The following is a 19537-nucleotide window of genomic DNA, read 5'->3' as shown; positions in this document are numbered from 1 at the left end:
TTACGCGCGTATCTTATAAAATCCAGCGTACTTTTGTTCGCGCCTGGTGCGCGAAGAAAAGTACGCGCTCGCGCAAAATTATAAAATTTACCCCACAACGTTAAACACCCCTCATTTTCATAAACTCCTCCCCTTTGACTAAATTTTAAAATTTGCGTATGCATCACGAGATGTAAAAAAATAACGCATGCATTATTGGCAGCATTAGGACTGTAACGCCCGCGATAATGCCATAATGCATTTTGATGAAGGTCCCTGTAAGTTAGCCAGATAAGTAGCTCAATTCCAGATTGCCCCCATCCTACCCCTTACTTATCCAGATTACTTTTTAACTAGATAAAAAGTTATTTGGATAAGTGGCAGCCACTGAATGTGGCCAAATATTGAAATGGAGTCACGTAGTCAGATATGTCTAATTTATCTGGCCAAGTAGCATTGAATATTTTGCCTGATTGATACTTTGGATATGTAGCTTATCCTATTGCTGGTAAAGGGCATCTGACTACTTAAGTTTTGTTTAAAAAAACTAAGTAAAAGGGTAATATGCTGAGATGTACTTTCTAAACATTTTTTTTAAAGATATTTGTTTTTGGATATTCAAGTATCACAGGAGAGAAAGGCACTAGTAAGTTCTGGTGTAAAAAACTGCAAACGATTCATGTCAAGAAAGTTCCATGAGCTCCTAGATTCATGAGAAATAACTCAACATTTTTTACACAATATTAAAAACTTGCATTTGGACAGATATGTTGAAATACCTATGACAAATTTTATCAACATGAAATCCCCCATATTATTAATTTAATATGTCAAATTTTCTGGACTTTACATTATGGAAGACAAAGCATAAAGTACACAAATGAAATACCCTGGGGTGTTTGGGTCATTTCATAAAAAATGAAATTAGCAAATTTCATATGTCCAGCTTTCTATTTTATTCACATAGTTTTGCATAGATCTTTTACTTACTGCATGTTCAAGCTGGCTCACATCTTTAAATATTACAACAGCAAATCAATTTACATATTGGACGATACAGACCTTTGACAGATTGAAGAATGTATACTATTAACCATCATGACCCGAAGGAGGTCTAAAAGATTAAACATTTTATTAATCTGACTTTTTTTGATAATTGTTTATACTGTACATTTTTTAGAATTAGTGTAAATAGTGAATATACCAAAGGTTATGGCAAACTGCTGCACTAAACTTAAAAGTACCACCATTCAAAAAACTGGAAAATACAATACCTGTGTCTAACACATGCACATCCGTTTTATAAATATTCTTCTCAGTGCAGCCTCCAAATAAATATATTTGATCTCCAACAGTAGCTAATGTATGGCCTGACCTGAAAAGAAAATATATAGCTAGTCAGCATGTGAGCTATATTTTTTGCAATTTAACAAAAGTTGAAAGTAAATAAAATATGATAGAACCACATTTTAAGAGAGAAAAATAGATTGAAGTTAATCTTATGATTTATTTTCATCTGGGTTGGGTTTTTTTCCCCTATTGATGCCTTAGTTTTCTTAGATGGCAGCATATGTTTCTCTGTAAACTAGTAGCTATACAAAACCACCCAATCCTCATTCACTTTCCTTCACTGATACAATCTGGCCTAGTTTCTTGAGACAGCTCAGGGTAGATTCTGTGGAAAGAACTGGAAAATTCTTTGGCAAGTCTGCAGCACATTTGCATACATTTGAATCATTTTGCATATTAAACAAGGTAAATGTAGTTGCATAATAAAAATTAAAGTTGTTTTCCAAAATTCATTTTGTTCTTTAGGTAGTTTTATGGGAGGGGTATCTCAGGCATTGATATTTATTTATTTATTTATTTTTAGTTTTTATAAACCGAAGTTCCTGTATAATATACATATCACACCGGTGTACAAGGAAGTAAAACTGTCGCCTCGGGGGCAGCTTACATTGTAACAATTAACAGAGAAACATAAAGGAGCTTAATGGAGCATAAATGAACTTAGGGGAGTTTAGAGGAGTTTACAGTAAAACAATCATGACTAAATAAGTTTCAATAACGAACTCTTCAGGAACTTATGAACAGGGGGGGGGGGGGGTCAAAAACTGTCAGCGGCTAAACTGATAAGTAGTTCTTCCTGCTCTTAGATCTCCGGGAATGCTTGTGTGAAAAACCAAGTCTTTAGTTTCTTTTTGAATGTATTATGGCAAGGTTCAAGGCGAAGGTCTGGAGGGAGCGAATTCCAGAGTGTGGGGCCTGCTGTGGATAGTGCGTGTTTCCTCAGGGAGGTTTTTGCCGGCTGGGTGATTAGCATGTTCTTATACGCACTTCTGGTCGGTTTCTTGGAGGTGAGTAGCTGGAGTTGATAAGTTAAGTTGAGAGGAGCGATGTTATATAGGGCTTTGTGTATCATCATGATGGTTTTAAAGTGAATCCTGTATTTATGTTGAAACGGTTTTTATTGAATTTTGCAGTAAGAAAAAAAATACAACTACCAGAGGGGAGTGGTTCCTGCACCCCTCCAGTCCGCAATAACCAGCAACAACCATAACCGCCCCCCCCCCCCCCTTATCCCCCCCCCCAGAGGAGCAAGCAAGATAGCAGTTAGAGTGATAATAAAAGTTACAACATACAAAAAATACAAGGAGTACCAAAGAAAAACACAGGTAGGAGTGGTCCTAATCATTAAGCACATAACTACGCGCACGATGCGGGAGGGACTGAATGTAAGGCTGCCAGTTAATTAAGAACCGGCGTCGCTGGGTCAGCGAGGACCTGGCTGCCAAGCCTTCCATGGTCATCATGAAATGAAAGCTGTTCCTCCACGCCCAGAATGATGGATTGTCCGTTGAACGCCAGCCGGAGAGAAGGATCTTCTTTCCTACAAGACAGGCCTTGTGCAATAACATGCGCGAGCCAAGATCTCGAATGCGGACTGGGGAAACACATCCAAAAAGCATCCAATGTGGTGTCACCGGGAACGCCACGTCTAGCAAATCAGCCAAATAATCCCCTACCCTCTGCCAGAACTGTCGTACAGAAGGACAGGACCAAAAAGCATGGGAGAGAGTGCAGGGAGTCGTGCCACACCGTTGACAGGCCCTGGAAAAGTTAGCGCTAAAATGGTGCGCCCTGTCCGGTGAAACATAGGCCCTGGTAAAGAATTTAAACTGCATCTCTCTATAATAATAGTTGTTCGAGATCTTGGCTACGCGTCGAAATCCAGCTCGCAATATACAGTTGGTCACAGAAAAATCCCCATCCTTATTCCACCGGGACACCAACACGTCCTTATAATCTGCAGATTGTAGTTTCCAGACCCCCTTATAATACATAGATAAGGTTGGTGCAGTGGCGTTCCCAAAGTGAAACACCGCCTCCAAAGCATGTACCACCGAAGGCGCCTTGAAGGCATCCGGGATGGCCCGAATATAGTGGCTAACCTGAAGATAAGGAAAAACCTGCGTAGATGCCAGCCCACACAACTCCCCCAACTCCCTCAAGGATAAGAGGACCCCCTCTGTACTAAGTAAATGGCCTATCCGTGTGATCCCCTTATGGTCCCAGGCAGCAAAACTAGCAGACTGGTATCCCGGAGTGAAGTCCACGTTGCCCCGTACTGGCAAAAGGCTGGCACACTGCCGCGGTAGCTGCAGCAAACTAGTCAAGCGCCGCCATGCCTGTCGAACAGGACGTACCAGTCCCGTGGAGCGTAACAGGGGTGGCAGTTTACCAGAGGGAATCTGCAGCACACACGCGGGTTCATAAGGAGCCATAAGTGCCTGATCTACGGAAAGTGGGGAATGTACCGAGGAACCCAACAACCAGTCCCGAATAATTCGTAAGTGACTTGCCAAATTATAAGCCATCAAATCAGGGACTCCTAAGCCACCTTTCCCCCACCGCAACTGCAGCCAGCATAGCGGCAGCCAGCATAGCGGCACCCGCGGTTTCCTGCCTCGCCAAAGGAAACGGCGTAAATCTCCCTCTAGGCGACGGGCGTCCCTCCTACACAACAAAATTGGCAGCGTTTGAAATAGGTAGAGCCACCGGGGCAAAAGAACCATTTTGAACAAGTTGACCCGCCCACTCAAAGAAAGAGGCAAGGTGGTCCACTTAGCCAAACTGTCCCTTGTTGACTTAAGCCTATCCGGGATATTCACCTGGTATATTCGGGCGGGGTCCGCCGGGAGATTAATCCCTAAATAAGGCAAAAAATCATCCACCCAGCGTAACGGAAACGTATCTGGCCACGTCACTCGCAGGGCCGGCGGGTATACCAATGCAGAGGACTTAGATTCATTCAATTTCAATCCAGAGAACACCCCAAAGTCCCACATCAGGCGCAGCAGCAGGGGCAGAGACTTCTGAGGGTCCGTCACCAGTACCAATAAATCATCCGTGAATGCAACGGCTTTAAAAACACTAGCTCCCAACCTCACCCCCCTAATCTCCCGACGACTCGACAGCGCTAGCAACAACGGCTCAAGTTGCAAAATAAAAAGCAGCGGGGACAGGGGGCACCCTTGCCTAGTGCCGCGGGCTATCTCAAGTGGTTCAGACCGCGCCCCATTCGCCAAGATCACTGCTCGAGGGTCGGAGTACAGCAACCGCACCGCCTGGATGAACATCCCCTGGAAGCCCATAGTCTCCAACAGAGAAAACAGGTATCCCCATTCCACTCTGTCGAACGCCTTCTCGGCGTCGAAGCTGATAACCAAGTGGGGCAGATCAAGCGCCCGGCAGACCGTCATTGCCGTTAAAATGCGGCGTACATTAGCCATGGCATAACTTCCCCGCACAAACCCCACCTGATGATCTCCCACCAGCGAGGGCAGTAAGGGCGCCAAACGGTCTGCCAGCACCTTCGCCAGGATCTTATGGTCAACATTCAGTAACGAAATCGGGCGATAAGATCCAGGCTCCAGTGGGTCCTTCCCCGCCTTAGGGATAAGAGTTATCAATGCCACATTATCCCGTGAAGGGAAGGAACCCACCTCAATCAATGCCGTAAACGCTGCAGTCAAAGGGGCTACAAGCTTGTCAGCCAATAGCTGATAAAATTCCGCCGTATACCCATCTGGGCCCGGGGCTTTCAGAGGTTTAAGCTGACGGATAACCCCCTGTATCTCCTGTTCCGACAAGGGCCTATTCAATTGCTCTAGTTGCCCTCCAGTCAGAGCGGGAATATCTATCTGAGAACAGAACCGTCTACCCTGGTCTCCCGACCCCGCGGAAGACACATACAGGGCGGCATAATAGTCCCTGAAACCCTGCAAAATAGACGGAGTATCCCGAGTGATGTTCGTGGGAGCGAGCCGCAAGGCAGGGATCACCCTACTAGCACGCGTGGACCGAATCAAATTTGCCATTGTGCGACCCACCTTGTTGCTGTACTGGTACAAGTGAAATTTGTAGTATAAAAGACTTTTTTTCCCCCTCTGATGTAACAAGGAGTTAAGCTCTGCCTGGGCGGACCGATACTGCGCCACGGTCTCCGCTGAGCGGCACCGCAGCAGACGGCGCCTAGCCTTACCTAACTGTGCATTTAATAACAAGATGCGTTTATCAATCATCCTGCGGTGGTGAGCAACATAGGAAATAATGTCGCCCCGTAGGACTGCCTTCGCCGTGTCCCAATACAACGCCGGCTGAGATACGTGTAGCTGATTTAAGGACGCGTAATCCTCCCACTTCGCCCGCAGATATTCACGAAATTTCACATCACGAGCTAGAAAATAAGGATAACGCCACAGCCGAGTAGTCGACTGCAGAGAGGCGAACCGAAGTTCTATCCATACCGGGGCATGATCTGAGATCACAATGTTCTCAATACCCGCCGTTTGAACCAAGCTAAACACATTTCGACTAACCAAAAAATAATCTAGACGGGAAAGGGAGGCGTGAGCCCGTGATAAGTGCGTAAAGTCCTTCTCTAAAGGATGTAATGTTCTCCAGGCATCTAACAGGTGTAGAGAGTCCTCCAACATGCGAGGGCCCCGGCCCTCCCTCCGTCTACCCCCTCCAGACTGGGAGGTATCCAAGGTCACATCCTGAACCGTATTAAAATCACCACCGACTAGCAAAACATCATTAATATGGGGAAGTAGGAGGGAATAGATTTGGCGAAAATAACCAGGACAATAAACATTGGGAGCATACACATTGCAAAGGAACACTGTACGATTGTATAGTTCGGCTTCCAAAACCAGATAACGACCTTGCGGGTCAGCGATCTCTCGCTTAATCGTAATAGGCAAATTCTTATGCAGTAAAATGGCAACCCCTGCAGATTTGGTAGTGCCTGATGCAAAGCGTACTTCCCCCACCCAGTCCCGTTTTAATTTCAGGTGTTCTTCTGGAGTAAGATGAGTCTCCTGTAAGTAAGCTATATGGGCCGACTGACGCTTCAATAATGAGAGAATTTTGGTACGCTTAACCGGCGTGTGTATCTCACACACATTCCAGGAGAATAATCTGGTGGGATTACTCAGAGAAAACTAACAGTAAAAACAATACCCCGGGGACAGACCGAATATCCCCAGAGGGCGCCCTCCCAGCTAAGGCCCCTGCAGACAAAATCCCTCCTACACAGCAAGCCATAAGGACCAGGATGTCCAGGAAAATGAAATAACTCACTCCATACCAAAGATTTCGTTCCCCCCCCCCCTGAAACTGTGAACTCCCACCCCCACCCCCCTCCTCCCTCCCCCCGTCCCCCCCCCCTCCCCCCTTCCCACACCCCCCAAGTCAAAAAGACTACCCCTTAACCCCCAAATCCCGTCATCTAGTCCCATACCTTCGAAACAGAAGGTAGAGGTCAGGTCATTAAGTGTCCCCGACCCAGCCTCTCTATAAACCAACACTAAAGTCTCACCAATGCTTCAAGCCCCAACAAGACTAACGCCTGCACAGGCAGACCCATGCAACCCCAGTTACCCCATGTAACCCCTCACATTCATTCATGTCCCACAATAATGTCCCTTTCAGTCCCAGAGAACTTCGTAGGGCATCAGTCTGGAGCGTGCTGTGCAGCGTCCTCTGCACCGACGGGCATTACTGCCGCGCTTTAAAGAAACCAGTGCACGCTGTAGGAAGCAAGCGTGGAAATCCGACTGGAATGTCGAGCGAAATCTCGTGCTCCAAGAAAACAACAGCACACAAAAAAAAAAAAAAACATCCGCGGCAAGCCACCCCTGTCAGAGCACATCCAGCCGCTCACCGTCAGGCAGGGTTAGGCATGGGGAAGAATGAAAAAAACCCCCCCCCACAAAAAGCCCTTGGAAGGGGGGTGCACACAGTCCTGGAATAAGTCGAACTCCCATAGGACAACCAGAAGACCCAGGTCACGGCTAGGGTTCAGTGTCTGGGGAGCCGTAGCAAGAGCAGGGAGAGATAAAAAAAAAAAAAAAAGGTTTTATTTTGCAAACCGTGTAATGTCTCCTCTGCAAACATCTGAAGAACCTCAATCAGCTCCCCAGGGCAACCAGACGAACAACTAGAAAACCAGAACAGAACTTTGTCGCTGGCCCTCTTACCCCCCAATAAAGGGGCCCTGGACAAGGGTCAGCCAGCCCTGCATCTGCAGGGAACAAATACCCAAGCAAACCAGCCAAGTCAAGTCAGGAGGGAGTCCACAAATTGCTGTGCCTGGGCCACCGAGTCAAAGACATGCGCTTGGTCTGCGTGCCAAATGCGGAGGCGCGCTGGAAACAGCAAGGCAAATTTCACTCCCCGATTGTGTAAGGTAGAGCATATGGTGGAAAAGCCCTTCCGTGCCTCAGAGACCGACGTAGAGAAATCTTGGAAGATGCGAATATCATGGGCCTGATAACATAAGTCACGCTTCGCCCTCGAGGCCCTCCAAATCTCACTTTTATGCGCCGAGTTGAGAATCTTGGCGATCACGAGCCTCGGGCGAACATGCTGCGCTTGCTTAACGCCCAGCCGGTGCGCTCTCTCCACGACAAGTTTCCCGTGCAAGTGAGGCAAAGCAAGTGCCTCCGGAATCCAGGTTTCCAATAGGGTGCATAGCGATCTCTCTTCGATATCCTCGGGAAAACCCAGAAAGCGCAAATTGTCTCGCCGCGCCCGGTTCTCCAAATCATCCACTTTCAACTGCAAGGCCTTCAGGGCACTATCATGAGCCACCATTTTGTGCGCCGTCTCCCCACCTGCGTCTTCCAACGCGGAGATTCGCGCTTCAGCTGCCTCAAGCCGTGGCGGCAAAGCTGCCAAAGAATCGCGGACTTCCCCCATCTGAGCTGTAAGCACTGACCATTTCTCTTCTAGCGTTTCCCGCATCGCCTCTTTGATGTCTGCCAAGGTCAGCGGAGCCTGTTGGGGGGAAGGGGAGTCCAGTGCCGCCGCATCCGCCATCTTGGGATCCCGGTCCTTCAACTTTTCGCGGTCCTTCTTCGCCGGTTTCGTTGTCATCGGGGAGAGCAAACGGGTCCTGGTTCTGGCCACTGACATAGGCACACTACCCCACTAAGAAGCCAGAGTCGGGGGAACCACAAACGCGCTATGAATGCCGCGAAAGGCAAGGCTGGGCGGGAGCCGAGGAGACCCACGTCTTCCCCGCTACCACATCACGTGACCTCTCGTGAATCCTGTATTTAATCGGTAGCCAATGAAGCTGCTGGAGGATGGGGGTGATATGTTCCCTTTTTTTTGGTGTTTGTGAGAATTCTGGCTGTGGCGTTCGGTACCATCTGAAGTGGTTTGGTGGTGCAGGCGGGAAGGCCCAGAAGGAGAGAATTGCAGTAGTCCAGTTTTGGGAGTATGATGGACTGTAGAACCAGGCGGAAGTCTCTGTAGTGTAGTAATGGTTTTAGTTTCTTTAGTATTTGCAATTTAAAGAAGCATTCTTTCGTGGTGTTACTTACGAACTTGTTGAGGCTGAGTCTGTTGTCCAGAAGTACACCCAGGTCTCTTACTTGTGGCGAAGTAGAGGTGACAGGACATTGGCTAGCCGTTGGAGAGATGAGTGGGAGGTAATTTTCAGGAGCTATAAGGAGGATTTCAGTTTTGTTTGTGTTTAGGACCAGGTTGAGGCTGGCGAGTAGGTTGTTGATTGCTGCGAGGCAATTATTCCAATATGACATAGTTTTGTGTACAGATTCCGCTATAGGGATGAGGATTTGTATGTCATCCGCGTATAGGAAGTGTGTTAGCTTGAGGTTAGTAAGAAGGTGACAGAGTGGGAGAAGATAGATATTGAAAAGAGTGGGTGAAAGGGAAGATCCTTGCGGTACCCCCATCTTGGATTCTATGGGGTGAGACTCTTTGTTGTTTACTTTGACCTTGTAGAACCTGTTTTCTAGAAACGATTTGAACCATTTGAACGCTGATCCTGTAATGCCTATATCAGTAAGACGCTGAAGTAGGCACGCGTGGCTCACGGTATCAAATGCTGAGGATAGATCCAGAAGTGGGTTGACCTTTTTCCAGATTAAAGATAATAGTGCCTGATAGTGAGGCTAATAGGGATTCGGTGTTCCGGGTCTTACGGAAACCGAATTGGTTTGTGGTGAGGATGTTGTTATCGTCGAGGAATTCTGAAAGTTGTCTATTTACAATTTTCTCCATAATTTTGGCAATCATTGGAAGGTTTGCTATAGGTCTGAAGTTGGCTGGGTCGGTAGTGGGAAGGTTAGGTTTTTTGAGGAGAGGCTTAAGCATTGCCAGCTTGAGTTGATTAGGGACTTGGCCTTCAGTGAGGGAGCAGTTAATGATGTCTGCCACGGGTTTGGCAATGATAGAAGGGATGGAGTTCAGCAGATTGGAAGGAATGTGATCCAAAGGATGGGATGAAGGCTTGATATGAAAGAGAAGAAGAAGAGGATACCTTAGGGATGAGGAAGGGAAGGAGAAGGAGGGAGGATTAGGAATGGGGAGAGGAGAGAGAGAAAGGATTAGGAACAGGGAATGGAGGAGATAAGAGGGATAGATCAAGAAAGAAAAGTAGAGAAGATCAGGAAGAAGAAGAGGGGAAGAAGAGAGGAAGGAAGTCCAGAGATGTTGATAGAGATCCGGAAGTAGGAGAGGGAGGTTCTGAGATCCTGAAGATGAATTTAGAGAAGGAGAGGGAAATGTCCCTTCCCCAGTTCCAGCCTTGCTCCCCTTTGTATCCCAGTTGCCACTATCTCCCTTCCCCCCACTCCAGTACTTCTCTCCTTTCCTCTTCTCACCTTAGTCCTCTTTCTGCTCTCCCCATCTCAGGTGCCCTCTTGCTTATCCCCCATCCCAAGTGCCAATATACAAACACCCATTTGGTTTCTAGATTCTTTCACATTCCCACTGTCTCTAACCCTCTTTTGTACAACCTCCATTTCCTCCCCAAGGGGCCAATGCAATAAAGTAGTGTAGAACGTGCCCACTCTCTTAACGCACGCATGGCGCCCCAAAGGGGGATGCCATGCAATATTAAAATTAGTCACGAAAACCAACGCCGGGTTTATCTGCGTCGGTTTTTGAGGCTGTCCGCCGGTAATGAAAACTGACGCCGTTAAACTCGGCGTCGTTTTTTGTGATGGGTCTGACGGTAAAATTTTTTTTTCTTTTATTTCTTTTAGTTTTCTTCTTTTTTTGATGCGCACATCTATTAACGCCTGCCAGGAGCAGGCATTAATAGATGACAGTTAAATGTGCGTCCGAGACACACATTTTTCTTTTTGCATCGGGAGTGAATGCCTAATAGCCTCATTCACATGCATTTGCATGTGAAGATTGCTATTACATTCACTCCATGTTGGACGCACGTTGAATATGCGCTAATCCCCTTATTGCATAAGGGGATTGATTAGCGCCTATTCTACCCACGTCCAACTGCACGTTAAGAGCTCAGCACACTATATTGCATTGGCCCCCAAGTGATTGGGCCAAAAAGAGGTGGAGGTGAGCAGCTCTAAGGCCACATCCTCCTCCTTCTCTTCCACCTAGGGCCTGACTCATGCTTTGAGCCACGTGGGACACCACAGTGTCACGTGGCTCAGAACTGTAAGAGCCTGCATAGCAGAAAGGTGACTTGAAGTGCTACAAATCACCTTCTTCTTCTGCCGGCCAGTCACTGCTGCCACCCTCTTTTGCCTTACACCCTCCCTGGCTCAATCCCAATCTCCCTCATTAACTAGCCAGTTCTACAGTAAGGATTAGATTTGCAAATTTCAGGAGACTAGAGACCCTGTCTATAATAAGTCAGGGAAACATAGACTGTTCTGCATTTCTGAAGTTCGTTCAAAGTTCAAATTTGTAAAGACATAAAACAATAATACATACAGCAAGTCTTGCAGGAATTGATACCACACTCTGAAAATAAAAAAATATAAAATCTTTATAGAAAATAAATTTAAAGAAAACTACACCCTCAGCCTTCTACGATTAGGAAAAGAAGAAGACAGGAGAAAGGATTGCCTGAGAAAGAAAATAGTAACAGCAAAAAATCATTGAAGAAGAGCAAAAAGCAGAGCTTTTGAGAAATTAACACCCGCGGACTCCAGAATATTTTTTTTTCTTTTAAGAGAGGATTAGGGGGTGGGGAATACAGGGTTTGAGTGGGAAAGACAGAGAAATGGGCCCTAGGTCCTGTACTTCCTTTTTTTTTTTCTGTGTAAAGCACTGCTTAACTGGATATCTAAATAATAAATCTGATCGGCTATATTCAAATGTAGCCAGCTGGGTTTTTAGTTAGCCAGCTACATGTAGCCAGATAACCTTAGGTAAGTATATTTAGTGGGATGTTTATTTAATGTTTGGGTACTTGCCAGGTGCTTGTGACTTGGATTGGCTACTGTTGGAGGCAGAATATTGGTCTGACCTAGTATGGCATATCTTATGTTCTTATGTTTATCTCGCTGAATATTCAGAACAAGTTATCCGGCTAACTATAGCGGGATAATTTGTGCACTAACTAGCTTAATGAATTCTGACCTTGCAATAACAAAGGTATTGGTAATAACTTGCATTCCAGGGCTTGGAATATCTCTTTTCCCTTATTCTACCCCCCAACATCCTCAGTCTCGGGTCTCTTCCCTCTTCTCCATCATCTGGATTTTTCCTTGCGAGATGGAGACTCCTCTTCTTCTACTCCTGGCCAGGGGCCTCTCCCCTTGAGGGAAAGATCTGCTGCAAGGCTCCATTCCCTACTGGAAGGATCCTGGGCCAACCAGCCCATGGAAAGGCTACTCCAAGAGATCCATCTCTTCCTCACTCCATCTTCAAAAAGAGCAACTCCTGCCAAATTGATCCAGGATGTAGACCCTTTTAGGCCACCTCCCCACCAATCAGAATCCTTAATAACATTCACGTTAAAACATTGTAATAAACACAATACAATCCACAGTTCATCACTATGCTTGATACCATCCAGTGGCAATCCAGCAGTACTGCAGGCCCAATCAATATTTCTCCTCATAAATCTTCACATCAAGGTGTTACAGTTTCAGATCGATAGAACAGGACAAAGGTCAACTACAGCTCCTAAGCTCATTGTAGCTTCTGAACAATGTCGCTCACCTGGAGATTTATCTGTGACCTTGATAGGCTTACTGGGGCTCACCTACAGATCCCAGACACAATGGGATTTATCTACCTGTAACTATAACAGGGCTTATTCTACAAGTATACACAATTTATCCCTTATAGGAGCTCATTGCAGCCTCCCTGCTCAGAAGATTCTGCTTCTTATCCCTTAAAGCAGCTCACTGTAATTCAAACCCACCGCATCTATAGTGCTTCTAACACCCACACACTGAGACACAATTCAGTTCTAGGTGAATAGTAACAAATTTATTATGAGTATATACTGATCACATAAAATAAATGGCAAATAAGTAAATAATCACTGATTGGTTGATTGTACATATAAGCAATAATAATAATAATAATAATACAGTATAATAGGCAAAGTATACATTCATAGTGATGTCATCTGAGCACCCAAGGAATCATTCTGTTCTGCCAGTTCCAGAAGTCTGGAATGTGAAGAGATCTGTTTTCTCACACATCTGGTTATTTTTATATGTTTTGCCTTACTATGGGGCAGATTTTGAATCTTACGCGCGCAGGGTACATTTGTGCGTGCTACCCGGCGCACACAAATGTACACCCGATTTTATAACATGTGCGCACTGTTATATAACATGCGCACCCCCGGCCCGCCCCTTTTTCAAAGCCCCGGAACATCCGTGCGTCCCGGGGCTTGCGCGCACCGCCGAGCCTATGCAAAGTAGGCTCGGCGCGTGCAGGGGTAGGTTTTAAAGGGTTACGCGCGTAACCCTTTGAAAATCTACCCCATTGTGTTCTATCTATTGGGAGGAGTACCGCCTCCCAAAACCAGACTGAATCTGAGATGTTGTGGTTTAGCCACAGACCTTCAGCAGGCCAGATGCATTTGTGAGTACAGTACTTCCTCATATTTTCCTAGGCCTGCTCATCCCTTAGTTGTTCCTCTTCCTTGTTCCTCTAACTATTTTGCACTTTTGCAAGCAAAAGCAAAAACTATTCATATAAAAATGGGTTCACTGAGAGGCTGTTCTGAGAACTACAGATTAGTCACTATTAGTTCACCGGAATGTGGCCAATACTTAGGTAACCCTACATTACACAGACACCTCAGGGTCTCTACCATACAATTGCCTTAAAATATTAACTCATGAACGGGGACACAACTGGTGATCCTATCACACTCACAATGACCAAATAGTTATGACTGGCATGATCTATTAGGCAGCATTGGTGACTGTTAAGGGTGGCAGGTGAGGTGATGACAAAAAATGCTCCTTAGGCTTCCATTGCTGCTATCCCTTTAACTTCCCTCCTACCATGGACCACTGCTGCCGAGCTATGTTCCTCTATATCCTGTAGTAAACCATGGAAGACAGCATTCGTATAGCTAATGATATTCATATCCTTCCCTGGTCAGGCACCCAAAACTTGATTAGTATTGTTTATGATCCAACTTAAAGAATGTTATCACCAGATTGTGGGAACCAGGTGGTGTCAGACAGCTTGATAAATGTTATGAAAATCCCTGGGAGCACATAAATAGCAAATGTTGCTTACCTGATGTAACAGGTGTTCTCACAGGACAGCAGGATGTTAGTCCTCACAAATGGGTGACATCGAGGATGGAGCCCTGTACGGAAAACTTTTCTGTCAAAGTTTCAACAAGCTTTGACTGACACTGGCACACTGGGTGCACTGAGCATGCCCAGCCTGCAATTATCCCTGTGAGCCACAGGTGTCTCCCTCAGTCTCGTCTTATAGCTAAAAAGCGCAAGCGAAACTAAAATAAAAGTATACAGACCCAACTCCGCGGGGTGGCGGGCGGGTTTCGTGAGGACTAACATCCTGCTGTCCTGTGAGAACACCTGTTACATCAGGTAAGCAACATTTGCTTTCTCACAGGACAAGCAGGATGGTAGTCCTCACAAATGGGTGAGTACCGAGCTGAGGATGCCCGGGAATGCACCAGATACACCGCAGATGCGCAAAGGCGTAACAACTGAGGTGGAAATGGGAACGGAGGGCATCCGCAACACCATAATGGGTTCGTGGAAGGATGTTGGGTAGTGAATTGAAAAAAGTAAGAGTAGGCGGACTGGCCAAACATGGAGCATGCCGGCTAGTCAAATGTAAGCAATAATAGGCTGCGAAGGTATGGAGAGGACTCCAGGCTGCAACCTGATAAAAAAGTACAAGCAGCAGTAACCAAAGGGAAGCTGTTAAGGCTAAGACGGACACAACAGTATGTGGATACCCACAGTGTTGTAGTGAAATGTCTGCTTGTTGGTAGGAAAGGAAATATAGACCACTTAATCAGAAGGATTAGGTCTGTGTGGCCACTGGAAGTAGCAGCTTGACCCTTGCATGAAGGAAAGAGTCAAGTGGAATTCACATGGAATGCAGTGCAATGTAGATAGAATGTAAGCGCAGCATTACTGTCCAGGAATGTGGAAAACCCAGTCTCTCCCTAGGGCGAGAGAGAGAGGTTAGGAAAAATTAATAGAGTATTTCCTGAGGAAAGGAGATACAACATCTACCTGAAAAGGATAGAAAGTTGAATGCGTAGAACTACTCAGTGGCAGAGGAACGGAGTCAGGTGAGTATGGAAAGAGTGCATAACTCACGGACCCTGCTGGCAGGAATGACATTAAGAGGGAAAGAAGTTCCCTTGCCAAACTGTGGAAGAGAGGAATGGAAAGGCTCAAACGTAGAATGTATGAGACTTATAAGGAGAATATATATGTTCATTCCGTGATTAGAGAAATAGAGGCGGCTTGATCAGTGGATAATCCATGGTAAGCCGACTCAGAGAGGATTACCGAAAACGGGAACCCAACTCCCAAAACGATACACCTCCTAAGAGAAAGGTGTATCTATGTGGAGGATGTCTGGAGAACAGAATCCGAGGGAGTAAGAAAAAATGGTGGAAAAGTAAAAGGGGTAATACCTCTTTTTTTTTTTTTTTTTTTTTTTTTTTTTTAGCGTCAGGAGGTAAAGCCTGCCATATTAAACGGCAAGATTTATGTTTAGAAGGTTTTGTGACGCTACCAGAACCTAAGAACATCAGTAAGTCTATGATTTGGGACTGACTGGTGAGGGAATAAAAGGTTACTGATATGATGGATTGAGAAGTATGGGAAGCATACTGATCTCAGTCAGGGAGTGGGGAAAAGAATACTGAACCCCATCCCAGTTCAACATTAGAAGAATGCTGGCTACGAGAGGCAGCAGAAGAGATATATTGAAGAGGCCTTTGATGGAAGAAAAGGCATCTAAGGGAACGCATAGGAAACATGTGTAGGGAGCAGAACCTGTGCATCGTATGGAATGATGCAGACGCAGAGGAAAGTTTAGTTAAACTCAGCGTTAAAAGATTTGCCCTGTACACATGTAATTGAGACCATTCGAGAGGATAGAACCTACGTGGAGAAGGTCAGATAGAGCGTTCATTAAATCTCTTAGATATGTGGCCCAAAGACGCATGAAGTGAACAAGGGCCAAGGGTAGAGCTGCGCAGCTGTCTAGCAGAGCAGCTAAGAGGTTGTGCGTGCTTATGAGTTGGAAAGCACATTGTCCCTATGCTGTCTGTCTGTATGCACAAAGAATTGTTGCAAAAGCAGTATTGGAAGGCATAAGGGCATAACTCATGGGTGCAACGTCCAGGAAGTTTATGAGAAACTATGCTGGAGTGCAATAGATGCATAATGGGTTGACAGCTTTCAGGAGAAACTTTATAACCCTAAGGAATTGCGAGCATGAGTCGAAGGAGACTAGGTCCTAGTTCGAACTGGGATAAGAATCAGGGATGAAAGCAATGAAACCACTTAGGTCCATTGAGTATAGAATGTCACTGAATATAACCCATAGCAGTTTTGAATTATGAGAAAAAATGCATAGTGGGAAGAAACCCCATAGCCCAACCATGAAAAGTTGAAAGGTTGAGGTTATGGAAAATATGCGCAGGGACATATAACAATGTATCAGAATGTCTGTGCGCATGCTGGACAAGAGGGTCTTAAGACTGTGGTGTCCAGAAGTGTTACAGAAGGGATTTATGGCAGTGACAGTAATCCCAGTTAGTAAATGTATAGTGAGTCCTGAAAAAAGTGAGAGCTCTTTGCATGTACTGAAAGGAAAGTGAATGATGTTACACTCCGCAGAGAAAACAGCATTCACCAACAGTGATGCAAGAGACAGTTCACTTACCGAAGCTGGTGCCGGCGGCAGAGCTTGGGGTTGTAATGTTGACTCACCATAAAGCACATAGAAACATTAAAATAATGTACTTACTGCAGTATGGAGTGATGGTAACCAAAGATACCATTGTACCTGTGACGTCTAAAGAAAGTTGGATTTTCTTAGGTCCAGGATGTGCGGAGAGTAACTATTTTCTGTTAAAAGAAAGAATAGTGCAATTAAAACTCCCCAACCCCCCTCCCTTCTCCCCTCTGCACTTCGTAGCGCCTGGGGGAGTGTACCGGGACTTTGGTACAAGGTGGGGTGGCCGCTCTGATATCTGACCAGATGGGAGACCAAGAGGTGTCCCAATGGAGGATATCATGTAGGCTCCTGCAGGTGTGTGAGCGGTAAGTGGTACCCGCATTTCTGTATGCTGTACAAGGAGACACTGAGACCTGTGGCCAGGCCTCAAGGTGGACTTGTACATGGGGCAATGGTTGCTGAATCTCATGTTTAGCAGATCAGCCAATGCAGCTGGACCTTGGTTGGGAGGGAACCAAGAGTCAGAGCATTGGTCGGCACAGGGACTTGTTACTGACAAGAGAAGAAGCCCTGCTGCAATCCCAAGAAGATAGAGGGGTTCTCCTGATATTGTGGCTAACATAGCTAACATAGTGATATGTGACACTAATACAGTTCTAAAAGGCACAAGACCCAGAACTTTTCGAACCACGGTCCGAATGGGAGAACACAACTCTATGGGAATGCCGCCGAAGCGGGTACTTACCATCCGACGTGGATCGCCGCAAGACGAGCCGGTGAAGATTGTTGACCCCGACGGTCTCCGGAGTCCTCGAGGGTAAGGCCGGGGACGTAAACGTCCATCTCGCTCTGAAACCCGGTATGGTGGCACAGGTACAGAGGAGACAGGCCAGGCGTGAGTGGCGTTTAGACTGCTAAGTGTAACAGATGGCCATAGTCCCACACCACTTGACGGTGGGGCACGCCAGGAACAGAGGAGCCCTAACGGAACTCATGTTCCCTCCCTCGTCACAGCGGCTCAATGTGTCGTGACGCCAATGCAGAAGCTGTCGGACCTGGATCCGGAAGTTCTGGATCACCAAGGACTGCCAAAACTGTAGGAACAGTGCTGATGGCAGTGGTGATGTCGCTCTGCCCGAGCGTTGTCCAGCCTGGAGAAGGATGGCACCGATGTGCTGGATGGCGTCAGCGGCGGACGATCACGATGTCGGCGATGATGGGTGCCACGGTGCTCGGCCCGGTCTTTCCCCAGCGCCGAGATGGAAGCCCTCGTCGTCCTGGAAGGCGATCGATGACGAACTGTCAGCACGCCTGCTCTGCTCCTGACACAATGGAGTGTCTTAAGCTAATACGGGGCTTAAAAAAGAACCCAAAGCGTGGAGCAATGTGAGGAGGCGAGGGTATTATGTGGCGGTGCTATGTCGGTATTGACGATATTGAAGGCAACCTAAGGGGCTTCGAGGATATCATCAAAATGGGTATGAAAAATCGTCGATGACTGGCCAGGAGAATGATGACAGTGACGGGCACTGACAGCAGTGGCATAGGTATCTTTGAAACGATGTGGAATCGAATAATCGAAAAACATTGCCGTTATTGAAAAAGATACCGGCATCGACTGAGTCGAAGTCGAATCAATAGGGCGTCAAGGACACCGAAGGAAAACGGAGGTGTCGAGGGCATCGATGCATGGAGGCGGGCATTTATGCCGTTTGTGGCATGGCCACGGGCATCAACTATAGGGCCACAGACGTTGACGGTATCGATTTGGACAGACTCAGATTTCCAAGTGTACATGGCATCGGTGCCCCAGACACGTGTGTCGGTGGCATCGATATGGACACGTATGGAATCGATGGCATGGATCTCCCAGTCGATGAATTCCATCCCGGCATCAACGCCAGTCCTGGAATCGGCATGGGCATCGATGCCAGCCATAAGGCTGGCATTGGCATCAACGCCCATCCACGGAATCGAGCCGGCATGGATATCCACCGATGGGATCCACCTGGGCATCGAATTTCACCGATGGGAGCAGCCTGGCATCGACTGCCCTCGATGGATGCATTCTAACATAGATGCCCATGGATGAAACACCTGGGCATCGGTGTCCATCGATGCAAAAGGACCCGGCACCGATGCCATCGACGGACGGCCATCCGGCACCAATGCCATCAACGGACAAGCCATCCGGCACCGATGTCCATCGATGGGGACCATCCGGCACCGATGTCCACCGATGGGGACCATCCGGCATCGATGCCCACCGACGAATCGATGTGGCACCGATGCCCCCCGATGGAAAGGGCTGGACATCGGTGGGGAGGATGGGGCATCGATGGCATCCCCAAAAGGGGGGGGGTGGCATCGATGAAGTGACCCTGGGATCGTTAAAAAGTGTCTCGGGCAGCGGTGGCGGCGACCCGAGTATGCATGGCAGTGACTAACAGCGTGTGCGTCAATGGCATGCATCCGGGTAGGGACGGCACCGAGGAAGCCCAAGGAAAAAAACAGTGCGTAGGAGGAAAAGCCTGGTAGCACTGAAAAGCAAAAAACATGGATAAAGGCATCAGGGCACCGTGGAGGGAGGGGCGCTGATGACATATAAAAGCCCAGGGCGGTTTAGGCGGGTCCCGGTGTAGCGATAGGGTATCGACTGCGTGAGGGTACCAGGGAACGAAGGACTTGAAGCTACAGAGGTCCTAAGTTAAGGAAAAAATCCCTACCCCACTAGCATAAGCAAGCAGAGTGTCACAGAGATACTCGCAAGCTGTTTAAAGCTAACTGAAAAATGGGGGAAGGGAAGGCTTCAGTCAGTTAA

General features: G+C 46.9%; 1 protein-coding gene across 4 annotated transcripts in view; it reads right to left on the bottom strand.

Annotated features, from left to right (window-relative positions):
* LOC115100073 (acyl-CoA-binding domain-containing protein 6-like) overlaps positions 1–19537 on the bottom strand; it is a 304213-nt gene that overhangs the window by 125501 nt on the left and 159175 nt on the right. For all 4 annotated transcript variants that reach the window (XM_029618279.1, XM_029618270.1, XM_029618251.1 and 1 more), the window contains one exon: positions 1254–1354. In XM_029618279.1, coding sequence (XP_029474139.1) covers positions 1254–1354 — 101 coding nt within the window. The remainder of the gene's footprint in view (positions 1–1253; positions 1355–19537) is intronic.

This window comes from Rhinatrema bivittatum, chromosome 1, assembly GCF_901001135.1.
Source record: "Rhinatrema bivittatum chromosome 1, aRhiBiv1.1, whole genome shotgun sequence".
Lineage (NCBI taxonomy): Eukaryota > Metazoa > Chordata > Amphibia > Gymnophiona > Rhinatrematidae > Rhinatrema > Rhinatrema bivittatum.
The sequence above is the reverse complement of the archived record's forward strand: the minus strand, read 5'-3'. Positions and strand labels throughout refer to the sequence as shown.